This window comes from Capsicum annuum, chromosome 2, assembly GCF_002878395.1.
Source record: "Capsicum annuum cultivar UCD-10X-F1 chromosome 2, UCD10Xv1.1, whole genome shotgun sequence".
Classification (NCBI taxonomy): domain Eukaryota; kingdom Viridiplantae; phylum Streptophyta; class Magnoliopsida; order Solanales; family Solanaceae; genus Capsicum; species Capsicum annuum.
Genome location: NC_061112.1, coordinates 104,479,172 through 104,492,489, shown reverse-complemented (window position 1 = coordinate 104,492,489; position 13,318 = coordinate 104,479,172). Strand labels below are relative to the sequence as shown.

Below are 13,318 nucleotides of genomic sequence, written 5' to 3'. Positions count from 1 at the left end.
AATAATCATGTTTTTATTTTTGCTCACAAATTAAACATCAAATCCATTCCAAATAATTAAAATTCTTCTCCAACTAATTTTAATTTTTAACTATAAATTCATATATACAAACATAATAAATTTTTGATTTTTATATTTGAATATTTTTAACAAATTCACAAAAAGTTTATTTTTTTTCAAGAGAAATTCACTAATTTTTTTCAATATTCACTATCACTCACTTTAAATTTAAATTTAAATTTTAATCTCCAAAAAAATAAAAAGATTTCAAATTTAAATTTTAATTAAAAAAAGAATTGAATTGAGAGGAAAAATTAAAATAAAAAATAAAAAGTGAACGTGTGTGTGTGTGGGGGTGGGGGGCTGGACTAGTGTTGGGGTGGGGTGTGGGGGATGGGGGTGGGGTGAGGATGGGGCTGGGAGGGGTGTGGGGGCAGAGGGTGGGGTGAGGAGGGGTTGGATGGGGCTGGTGAGGTGTGGAGGGTGGGTACGGGGCTGGGGTGGGGCGGAGGGGCTGAGGGTGGGGTCGGATGGGGCTGGGTAGGGTGTGGGGGGTGGGGAGGGAAAAAATATTTTAAAAAAAATTTTTAAAATAAATTTTTCCCTTTTTATTTTTTTTTTAAATTTTAATATTATTTTTATTTTTTTAAAATTATTTTAATGTAAAATTGACCAAAAATTGACCTCCACTCGCACTCCTAGGCGAGTGGTTACACTCTCTTTGTCTTAGTCGCCATGACCCTGCCACATGGCAAGGTGTTGTCAAAGGGTGCAAAATGTTGTTTTTTGATGGGTTCAAGGGTCCAGATAGTAAAAACGTAAGTAGAAGTGTCCAACTTACAAAACTGACATAGTAGAGGGGTCTAGAAGGTCATTTTGCCCCAACCAAACGACCCCTAAGTGTGTAAAATTTTTTTTGCCCAGATTTGTTTTCAATTCTCTTCAAATTTTCTATTTTAATGGCTGAATTTCATTCCAAACCGTTTTTGCCTTGAGTCAGAACTGATAAAAAACAACTCTATCACACAACCGAGGTAGATGTAAGGTCTGCGTACACTCTATACTCTCAGATCCTACTTTGTGGGGATAAGCTTCATTGTCGAGAGGGAAACATCCCAGACACCAGCTAAGAAAAAATATATTCTAAATGCAGGCTTTGGAAAACATTACATATGCCCCATATGCATCAGGCAGGCTATGGATTGTATACTTCCCATTAATCATCAACCGTCCAATTTGTATGTAACCAATAGCATACTTTTCTTTCAAACTACATATCATTTTCTAGACACTAAATTGCACTATGCAGGAGAATGTTACACCGATAAAACTAAACTGATTGATTCAACTATCTCATGAACAAAGGCTCTTTTCTCTATCAATTCAACAAAAAATAGAATCGCCTAACTTTGTAAATCCGATTTATAGCTTTATATTTCCACTGTTATTTTATTCTACTCTTACATTTTTTGGTGTCGGGGTGAATTTGATGTTGTTTCTGACAAGGATCCTGCATCAAAACATTACTGAAGCTGCCAACAATGTGAGCATATGGACTGGCACCGTCTACATCTTCTCTCTTATTGATGCTTTTCTGAGTGACTTTTACTGGGGAAGATTCAAAAGTTGTGCCATTTTCCAGGTCATCTATGTAACTGTAAGTATCCATTTACTTGGCATCTTACACACACGATATAAAACGTAATTAAGTCGACTCGGAGTTTAACTGCGCTAGGTATTCCTTTTGTTCTTTATTTTATATGACGCACTAATTAAATCCAGATAGTACTATAAGTAGTACTGATTATTTAAGAAAACATTGTAATAATAGTTGAAAAGTTTGTCTGCTAAAGAATACACCACATCCAAGTTCAAAATGTAATGAATTTTAAATTCTTAAAAGTCGTGAAAATTGTTTAGGAATAGAATTGTGTCAAAGATCTAACATATGTCTAGAAATACAGAAATTGTCGTATGAATTGGAAAAAATGGAGTACTATTAGTAGCGAAACAATTACTACAAAGTTTGATGTTTGTTTTTACCAATCTTGCTTTCAATAATTGTTTTGGAACTCACTTATTAACAAGGATTAGTACTATTATCACTGGCGACACACCTTTACTTGCTCAATCTGAAAGGTGGTAGGGATCGAACAACTCTATGTGAAGAGCGTTCAAACATGGAGATTAGTCTATTCTACATCCTTGTGTACATGATTTCTCTAGGATACAGAGGCTATCAACCTAACATTGCTACCTTTAGAGATGATCAATTTGATGAACGTGATCCCAGGGAAAAACCATCCAAAGCGGCCTTCTTCAGCTACTTCTACCTAGCTCTGAACCTTGGTTCTCTTTTTTCTAACACTGTTTTAGACTTCTTTGTGGATGATGGTATGCGGGCTCTTAGTTTCTGGGCCGCTGCTGGGTCCGCCTTTGCTGGATTGACGCTCTTTCTTGGTGGCACCGCAAAGTATAGTCACTTTAGGTTTAGTGGAAACCCTATAACCAGGTTTTCTCAGGTTATACTTTTTGCATTGAAGAAGTGGAGAGTAGGACCGCCAGAGAACGAAGATGTATTTTTTGAAAGTGATAATGAGAGATCCAAAACTGCTGGTAGAAAAATACTCCATGCCTATGGTTTCAAGTGACTACCAAAGCACTAATGTCTAGAAAAAAAGGGCAGCCCGGTGCACTAAAGCTATCGCTATGCGCGGTGTCCGGAGAAGGGCCCTAGAGTAACTGAAAAAGTTACTGCCATGTGACCAGGAGTTCACGGGTTCAAACCTTGGAACAGCCTCTGGCAGAAATGCAAGGTAAGACTGCGTACAAAGTACTAATGTCCAATTCAAAAAATTCACAAAGATGCTTAACGCATGACTCTGTAATTTTCCCATTCTATGATATACTGATAAATCTTTGTTGAACTGTAGATTCTTGGATAGAGCGGCCTTGATCACATCCAAGGAACTTGATAATGAGAACCAGAACAATCGCAACTCATGGTGCCTCTGCCCTATTTCATAAGTTGAAGAGGTTAAGTGCATTTTGAGGTTGTTACCAATTTGGCTATGTACTATACTTTACTCCGTTGTATTCACCCCGATGGCATCAATCTTTGTTGAGCAAAGTGATGCCATGAAGACAACAATTGGCAACTTTAGAATTCAACCAACCAGTATATCTGCCTTTGACATCATGAGTGTAGCGAGTTCAGTACTCCACTGTCGTCGAGTCATTGATCCTTTGGTGAAAAAAGTTTAAGAAGATCAAGGGCGAGGCCTAAGGGATAACTCAACTTCAACGGATAGGTATCAGACTTGTCATTACTGTGATGATAATGCTTTCAGCAGTAATTTTTGTTGGGTACGATGTAGTTTTGATGATTGACAAACTGACAAAGTAATATGAAACATGTAGCTGAAACTTGTAGTAAATCATCGATGATTAAAGACAAGGGTGGAAGAAATCAAGGACCGGATAGGTGGCTAATTTTGATATACTCAAATTACTGATCACGTGAGAAATTGAAGAAATTGTGGTTGAGTAAAATACTTGAATATAAGCTAATTTAAATAATTGAAGTTTGGCTACAACACTAAGGAGACAAGAGTTGGAATTGAAGAAGGAGTCTCACTTGAAGTAGAACTCTATGTAATGAGAGTTCTGATTAAAGAAGGAGTTTGAAATAAAGAATGACTCTTTGAAGAGTTATGCTTAAATATAATATGCATCAGTCAGAATAAACTACGCACTTACGAAGCAACAAAGCACAATTGACAGATTGACTTCACGAAGTGCTACTCAATCACTGAAGAAACACATTGAAGAACCTGATCCTAGGTATAGAATCCAACTAAGAGTTTTAGCATTGATTTTTAGAGTTATTCATTGTGTTTGAACTATTGATGTAATATTAGTTTTAGTGTGTTATAAACTGAACTAGGAGCTAGTCTTGAAGTTGGGGAAAACTCAGAGACTTTGGGAACGCATACCTTGGGAGGTGTGTGTGTAGTTAGGAATTAGAGTTTATAATTCCTAGTCGTTGAGTTAAAGGAATTAGAGTTTATAATTCCCAGTCGTTGAGTTAAAGGGATTAGAGTTTATAATTCTTATTTGTTGGTTACAAGAGTTTTATAATCAGTCATTATTGAGGCTCAGAGTTATTTAGTGAAGTTGGGGTTAAATTCTGTAGAGGTGCAGGTCGTGGTTTGTTATACCTTTTGAGCCGGATGTTTTCCACGTAAAAATCATTGTGTTCTTTACTTTCTATTTTACTGCTTTCTCGGAACACGTTAGACAACTCGTTCCATCGATAGGCAACAGTTAGGCGAAAATAAGATAATCAGTGAGGCACGAATTCTTAATAAGTGGTATTAGAGCGGATTGTCTTAAAAAAGGTTAGCACCTAAGACAAAGATCAATATGATGAATTCCGCACCACCTACTGGTCACAGTGAAAGTCAATCCACTATTAGACCTCCACTCTTTGATGGGTCTCACTTTATTTGGTGGAAAGCTAGGATGGAAGCGTTTCTTCAAAGTGTAGATTATGAATTATGGGACAGAATTATTGATGGACCAACAATTGCCATGAAGACAGTGGACGGAGAACAAGTGGAAAAGGTAAGAAGTGAATTCACCCCGAAAGATCTTGTTGCACTACAAAAGAATGCAAAAGCCAAAAGCATTCTTGTTTGTGGTCTTGGTCCAGCCGAGTACAATAGAGTGTCTAATTGCAACACTGCTAAACAAATCTGGGATGCATTAGTGAATGCACATGAAGGCACTATCCAAGTAAGAAAATTCAAAATTACATTACTTTTCACTGAATATGAGGCTTTCAAAATAGAGAAAAATAAGTCACTACAAGAAATGATAACTAGGTTAACTTTGTTGGTAAATGAGTTATCATATCTAGGAAAGGTTTTATCTACTGAGGAACAAGTAGAAAAGGTCTTGAGAGTCCTACCAAAGTCTAAGTGGAATGTCAAAGTTACAGCCACAAGAGAAGCTAATGATCTCACTAGAATGTCCCTTGATGAGTTAGTTGGTAATTTGAAGACCTATGAGATGGACATGGAAGATCTAAATAAGGCATCTGAAAGTGATGAATCAGATGATGATGAAATTGATGAAATATCACTCATGGCTCTTGGAGATTCAGACTTGGAGGAAGAAGATGATGTTTCTGAGGTAAGTATACTTGAACTTAAAGGAAAGTTGCATTTATTTTCTAAAATAAAACTTATTTCCTTAATGAGTGCTCTAATTGATGATTTCCAAGAATTAACTTTTGATAGGGATGAGTTATTCAACAATCTTGCAAGTCTCAAGTTTGATTTTATTGATCTAGAAACTTGTAAGAACATTGTTGAAAAGGAAAACTGCATTCTTAAGGAACAGGTTAGAAAACTTGATTCATTAAACCTGATCCTCAAATCTGAAATCTTGAAACTGACTCTTTTTGAAAAAGGAAAAAAGATCAAAAGTGAGGAACAAGAAAAAATTGAGTCAGAATTGACTAAGATTAAACATGAATACTTTTGTGAAAAAGAAAAGGTTAGTCAATTAAGTCAAGAAGTTTCTAAATTAAAACTTGATCTTGAAAGAGCAAATAGATGGACACATTCTTCAAGAATTGTTCATAAGTTAGGTCAAAGAACTCACAATGAAAAGACTGGGTTGGGCTTTTATAAAAGTTCTAATGCTATTAAAGATTTGTGTTATAGTTATGGTAACCAGGGATATCCAACCACTGAATGTCCACTTACAGCAAAAAGCAAATCAAGAAGCATAAGCCTAGTAAAAAAATCTGATTCCATGTCAGCACAAGCTAACAAGAAGGTCAAATCTGGTTAGAGAAACATGTCACATAACCTGTTACCTCGATAGGCTAGAAGGAACCTCATATATCATTTTATTCATAAGAAAGGACCCAGGCTTGTATGGGTGCCTAAAGTTAACTCCTAATTTGTTTTGTAGGTGAGAGTGAAAGAAGGCAAGAAAAATTTATACATGAATAAAGCTTACTCAAGGCATAAGACTAGAAGAAAATAAAGTTTCTTTCACTCACTACATTTAAAGGGGGAATGGATCATTTGAAAGATGGCCAGATTTGTAGTGCTCGTGTAAAGAGAGATCTAAAAAAAATAACGATCTAGTGCTTGAACCTGGTTTGTATGAATCTTTGTGGACTAATGCAAGAAGCAAAAAAGTTAAGAGGATGACAGTGAAACTGCTGAGCATGCACAGAAACATGTTGTACCACTTGTTCCATGACTGAGGGCATATCGATAGGGGAAACAACAAATCAATAACTTAGGACTACGGTATCCAAAGGAAAGCTATTTCACTCTTGAGGGCTATAAAAATGTTGACTATGTAGGTTACTTAAATGACTAGAGAAGCACCAAAGACACTAAGTAGAGAGAATTTTGAAAGGAACAGGTTTGATTCGGGAATGATTAAAATTGCATGAACTCCCCTCAATGATTGACTAGAATAACCATTTTTATTTTTAATCTTATTAGCTAAAATATTATTCGATTCAGTCTTGCACATTTAGTTGTGTGTTCCAATTCCAGATTTTTGACTTTTCTAACCTAATTTTGTATTAGATTGTGCAGAAAATAGGTACAAGCAAGCAATTGTGACCACAAATTTCTTTTTATCAGGTATGCTCTACACTGACATAAGCATCGACTGTCTAAGTTAAAACAGTTGAGCACACCTGGTCCATTCCTCACACTTCATCCTCCCCTTGTCCTATGATGCTGGCGAATTGGTTGACCAAATTTTCTTTGTCTTTCCTTCAAATAGTTGTGCACAAATATGTTAATTCTACATAAAAAATTTCTTCTTCTCTCTCAACCAAAATATCAGTTTTTGTATCATGAATTTGACAAACTTGATCATCAATCACATGCAGCATATGTTCTGAAGAATGAAAAGGGATATGCTCTCTCTTTTAGTTCCTAATTAGCTATTTTTTGGGAATGTCTCAGTCCTAGTTCAGATTTGACTTATAAAACAATAATAGATGTTCTTGAACAAATAAATCATGCTGCTCTACCTGTTTCAATAAGGATGGCTAACACTCATTTGGAAAAAAAATTGATAATAAAGAAATGATTTAGCTGGAAAAAAATATGAACTAGAAGTTGCACAAGACAGTCATGAAGTGAAATAAGAGGTCCTTAAGGCTAGGATCATGACTTTCAAGCTTGACCTTGATTGATAGAGGGATAAATATGTTGAAGGCCTTCGTCAATTGACACAGTTGATATCACCTGTTCCACATTACTCATCAGCTGATCACTATTTGTATTCTTAGCCATGTCCCACTTTTATACTGAATGTTTTTTTGATTAATGCTCAGTTATTTTGCTTTGTTCAATACTAGCTTAGGTTTAATATGGAACATGCTCTATCAGTTAAATGGAATGGTTATCTTTGCTAAATTGAATCATATTTTTGCTCTCTTTAATACATTACTATGTTGGCTAAAGTCTTTGTCTGATTGTTTTGGTGATAGCCCCAGTGGCCATGAATATTATAACAAATTACTTTGGCTAGTATATTATTGCATTAAAAACGGTTTTTCCATGATGTCAAAAGGGGGAAGATAAGAGGGGTGCAATGTTTATAACCCATTGATGTTTCATTTTAGTGTTTTATACTTAGTGCCTATAGGTGAAGATATTTGAATGCACAAAGACAAGAGGTTTGTCATCATAATAAAAAAGAAAATTTGTTGGGTACGATGTAGTTTTGATGATTGACAAACTGACAAAGTGATATGAAACATGTAGCTGAAACTTGTAGCAAATCATTGATGATTAAAGACAAGGGTGGAAAAAATCAAGGACTAGATGGGTGGCTAATTCTGATATATTCAAGTTACTGATCACGTGAGAAATTGAATAAGTTGTGGTTGAGTAAATTACTTGAAGATAAGTTGATTTAAAGAATTGAAGTTTGACTACAACACTAAGGAGACAAGAGTTGGAATTAAAGAAGGAGTCTCACTTGAAGTAGAGCTCTATGTAATGAGAGTTCTGATTAAAGGAGGAGTTTGAAATAAAGAATGACTCTTTGAAGAGTGGTGCTTAAATAGAAGATGCATCAGTCAGAATAAACTACGCACTTACGCAGCAACAAAGCACAATCGACAGATTGACTTCACGAAGTGCTGAAGAAACACATTGAAGAACCTAGTCCTAAGTATAGAATCCAGCTAAGAGTTTTAGCATTGATTTTTAGAGTTATTCATTGTGTTTGAACTATTGATGTAATATTAGTTTCATTGTGTTATAAACTGAGCTAGGATCTAGTCTTCGAGTTGGGGAAAACTCAGATACTTTGGGAACTCATACCTTGGGAGGTGTGTGTAGTTAAGAATTAGAGTTTATAATTCCTAGTCGTTGAGTTAAAGGAATTAGAGTTTATAATTCCTAGTCGTTGAGTTATAGGGATTAGAGTTTATAATTCTTATTTGTTGGTTACAAGAGTTTTGTAATCAGTCATTGTTGAGGTTCAGAGTTATTTAGTGAAGTTGAGGTTAAATCCTGTAGAGGTGCAGGTCGTGATTTTTTTACACCTTTTGAGTCGGGTGTTTTTCATGTAAAAATCGTTGTGTTCTTTACTTTCTATTTTACTATTTCCTTGGAACACGTCAGGCAACTCGTTCCATCGATAGACAACAGTTAGGCGAAAATAAGATAATCAGTAGGGCACGAATTCTTAACAATTGTGGAGTGCTACAGGCTCAAGTATGCTAAAGACGACTGCACACACTGCGAAGGCCCAAGCTCTCTCTAACCAACTTCTGGCAGGTTCTTCAATACTCCCTGATAGGAGCTTCGAAAGTGTCCATGTATGTAGGGCAGCTAGAATTTTTCAATGAACAAGCACCGGATGGTCTCAAAAAATTCGGAAGTGCACTGTGCATGACATCGATACCACTTGGAAACTACGTGAGCAGCTTAATCGTGATGAAAATTTCTGTAACTGATAACATGTCTGGATGGCTCCCGGGAAATCTCAAAGAAGGTCACCTAGACAGGTTGTACTTTTTGTTAGCTGGTTTGACAATCTTAGATTTAGTTGCTTATATAACATGTGCTAAGTGGTACAAAGGTATAAAACATGGTGAAATGATTCAAGAAGTCAGGAAGACAAATGTGAAGTCTAATGTATCTTACAGTTTTGTCATATTTTGTAAGGCATGTTTGCCAGAACAAATAAATAAGAGGAATAACTGTTTTATCGTTAATGTTTTCATTCTACTACTCCTGTGTCATTTTAGAATGTTTTTGTCTTACGCTGGGTCTATTGAAAATGGCCTCTCTAGCTAATCGCGGTGGTAGTGACATAGATTGCGTACACTTTACCCTTTTCAGACCCTACTTTATAAGCATATATTGGATATGTTGAAAGATTCATTAGATAAGGTTAAGTTGATTTAGATCGACTTCTGATCACAACTCACATTTAACAAAAAAAAATTATGTTAATCAAGAGGTTCATGATATAAAGTTAATGGTGTTTACATCCAATTATGGTTCTCCTCATTTTCATTAATATATCAAGCCGCTTGAATTCCGAATAATGAGAAATAAATATTTACAAAAAATATTTTTCTAAGCTATTTTCGGTGTTATTTTGCCATTTCATTTGGCAAAATAACCCGTGTATATAATAATAATTGCTTAGTATTATTTATGTCTATGTAAATTAATGAGATATTAGATTAAAGTATATTTATTAGTTTGCAAATCAAATTATGTCAAAAGCATGTGCTTGTAAATAAGTACAAATTTCAAATTATCAATTTGAAGTCCTTTCCGGCTTAATTGTGACAATTTGTCCTCTTTTGAAAATAATTATTTAACTTTATTAAAGTAAAAAAGCTTAAATAGTTAATTAAATAGGGAACTAACTATAATAAATTTTAATTATAGTTAAATAATTATAATTAAATATTTAATTAAATAATTAATTATAATCAATTTAATTAAATAATTTTAATCAATTGGCTATAATAATGTGAATCAAAAAGGTGTTGCCTAATTTTTAGTGTTAAATTAGATTAAATTAATTTAATATTTTAAAATAAAAATTTAAATATTTAGAACTATATAAAAAGTGATATAAATTGCAACTTTTTTTTATGTCAATTTAACTAAAAAATATATTTTAAAATATTAATCAAAATTTAAGCACGACTGTTGGTCTACGGTGTTTAGTCTTGAGCCGGGGGTCTATCGGAAACAACCTCTCTACTCCTTCGGGGGTAGTGGTATGGACTGCGTACATTTTACTCTCCCCAAACCCCACTATGCGGGAATACAGTGGGTTTGTTGTTGTTGTAATCAAAATTTATAAAATTTAACTTTAAAAAGAAATCACATACCTGAAAAGAACACAGAGGATTATTTTAATCCATTTGGTCCTTCAAATTAGACCAAAAGCCCAAATCAAATGCCTTTAACTTTGTTTTACTTATTAACCACCCACCTTCTACCTGCCTCTCCAAATGTTCATATTTTTAACGGCTGATCCAAATTTGAAATACAGAGCTTTTTCATATTCTTCCATCATTCCGGTGAAATGTGGTCTCCATCTTCGTTCACTCACTGCCATAAAAAAGGTAATGAATCCTTTTCTCTTACTTTTACTTCTTTTTTTGGTATTTTCATTATTCAGTTGTTATCCATTGATGGATTCTTTCACAAATTTCTCGAAGTATTCTTTCAATTCTGTATTCTATTGTTTCTTTCAACCCTTTCCATGTTTGCAGAGAAATCAATTGGTTTTCCTTATTTCCTTCAACTTCTTATTTTTATTGTGTTGGAAATATTCGTAAGTCAGTGGGTTTGTTGTTGTTGTTGTCGCTGTTGTTGCTTCTGTTGAAATTAATGGCTTTTCCATATTCTTCTGTCATTTCAATTGCAATTTTGCTAGCGATTCCGGCGAAATGTGGTAATGGATCCTCTTCTCTTAGTTTTTACTTTTGTATTTTCATTATTCAGTTGTTATCGATTCCGCTATTACATGGATTCTTTCATAAATTTTTCAAAGTATTCTTTCAATTCTCTTCATCTCCTCAATTGGGTGGTACAATTAATTGCTTGTATTGTATTGTTTCTTTCAACCCTTTCAATGTTTGCAGAGAAATCAATTTCTTATTTGTACTCTGTTTGAAATATTCGTATGTCATAGGACGATGACGACATAGGACACAGAAGTTCCTTCTCTCTCTTTTGAATCCCAGGGATTGTCTCAGGGAAGAGGCCAGTCCCTGAAAAAGCCATCTCGATTGGTATCATTCAAATGCGAATATAGGCCTGATTGAAGCATATGTTTCAAAGTGTATTATCGTTTGTGCTGGTCATGTTTATGTTATTATCTGATGCGTTAATACCTGTTGTTTCGTCTGCACTATTTTTGCCTTAAGCCGACGGTCTATTGGAAACATCCGAATATAGCGGGTTTGTTGTTGTTGTTATTGAAATATTCATGTGACTTCCCTCTTGTAGATAACATGTGTTCAATTTTCTACTTACCGGAGGCACACGTAGAATCCAGAGGCGGATCCAGGATTTTAAACTTGTGGGTTACCAATAAAATAAATTAATATGCAATAATAATTTGTAAAAAAATGAGTAATCAAATATTTTTAATATATAGTCTAAAAGCAACAACCCGTTAAACACGACATATTTAAAAACATTATCATTATAATTGTACTCAACGACTTGTCATGTTTTGAAAACGATCAATAATCGCTTCATTAGGTACAGTTTCAAATACCCCATTCTCTATATAACAAACTAAACAATTATTCAAAAAATCATCACCAATTTTGCTACGCAGGTCATTCTTAATATATTTCATCGAAGAGAAAGCTCTTTCCACCGTTGCAGTCGCCACAGGTAATATTAAACTCAACTTCACAAGCAAATAAACAAGTCTCCAAGTCTTGTGCAAATTTGTTTTCACCAATGTCTCTGAAAGATCCCCAAGTCTTTTCAAGTTAGAGAAATCATTATTCCCTTGTCGCACATAGTCAATATAATTGTCAAGCTCAAAACTACGATCCTCAAGCATGGAAGCACTAAACTCATCCCAATTATAGGTAGCAATTTTTATAATCCTATTTTTATCATAATTTACAAAAAAGTTATCTGGACTCAAACTAGCCATACCAAGAAGTAGATCAGTATTCACTTCATCAAAACGACTGTTAAGCTCAGCAAGTTGCAAATCAATTTCAGCATTAAAAATTTCAACACGCAAATGATGAGAATATGTGATACTTGAAATCTTACGCTTTGACTTTTCAAGAGCATAATTCTTATTCATTTCGGGAATCACAATATCATGTTTGGCACAAAATAAAGAAACATCATTTACCAAAGAATCCCTTTTAGAATCTCTCATAGATTGCAACTGTCTCTTTGTGAAGCCAACAAGGTTCATAGAAGTAATGATATCTTGATCTTTTCTTTGCAAAGCCATATTCAAATCATGTGTAATTGCCAATACTTTTAACATCAAATGCAACGTATACACAAACTCATAAGATCTTATGTCATCTACTAAACTCTTTGCCAATGATTTCTCTTGGTAATTTGAACCCTCCTTAGCAAGAACTCCTAGTACATGAATAATTGAGGAGAATAATTTAATAAAGTTGTGCACTGTTTTAAAATGAGAACTCCAATGAGTATCTCCTGCCCTTTGAAGTCTAAGTTCTTGATTCAATCCACTTCTTGTATGAACTTCACCGAGCATCAATAATTCTTCTAATTTTTCTATTTGATCATCTCTATGCATCTCCCTGCGCTTAAAAGATCCTCCAACAACATTCAAAACATTAGCAAGAATATCAAAAAATTGATCTACCTCATGATGCTTCTTTGCAACAGCTACAAGAGTCAATTGTAATTGATGAGCAAAACAATGTACACTATATGCCGAAGGAGTATCTTTCATAATCAAAGTTTTAAGACCATTGAATTCTCCCTGCATATTACTAGCTCCATCATAACCTTGTCCCCGAATATGAGAAGAACTCAAATTATGCTCTAAAAACAAAGAACATATAGCATCTTTTAGTGACCGTGCAGATGTATCTTTAACATGAACAACACTAAGAAATCGCTCAATAAGCTTACCCTCTTTGTTGACATATCACAGAACAAGGGCCATTTGTTCTTTATGAGAGACATCTTTAGAATCATCAACTAATATTCCAAAGTAATCTCCATTTAAGTCTTCAACAATTGCTTTCAATGCTTCTTTAGCACAA

At 34.5% G+C, this 13,318-nt stretch overlaps 2 protein-coding genes and 1 long non-coding RNA gene across 3 annotated transcripts; 2 read left to right on the top strand and 1 right to left on the bottom strand.

Moving 5' to 3' along the window:
* Window positions 1-1,360: 1,360 nt before the first annotated feature.
* Window positions 1,361-3,848, top strand: LOC124895946 (protein NRT1/ PTR FAMILY 7.3-like). Its single transcript, XM_047406585.1, has one exon. The coding sequence runs from the start codon at window positions 2,181-2,183 to the stop codon at window positions 2,649-2,651; it is 471 nt and encodes a 156-aa protein (XP_047262541.1). The 5' UTR covers window positions 1,361-2,180; the 3' UTR covers window positions 2,652-3,848.
* A 6,622-nt stretch (window positions 3,849-10,470) lies between these two features.
* On the top strand, window positions 10,471-11,529 carry LOC107861062. The gene is made up of 2 exons (XR_001671721.2): window positions 10,471-10,654; window positions 11,227-11,529. It is a non-coding gene; the product is annotated as an uncharacterized LOC107861062 (long non-coding RNA).
* A 225-nt stretch (window positions 11,530-11,754) lies between these two features.
* LOC107857932 lies at window positions 11,755-13,038 on the bottom strand. The gene has a single exon (XM_016702698.1). The coding sequence runs from the start codon at window positions 13,036-13,038 to the stop codon at window positions 11,755-11,757; it is 1,284 nt and encodes a 427-aa protein (XP_016558184.1).
* Between the last annotated feature and the right edge of the window lie 280 nt (window positions 13,039-13,318).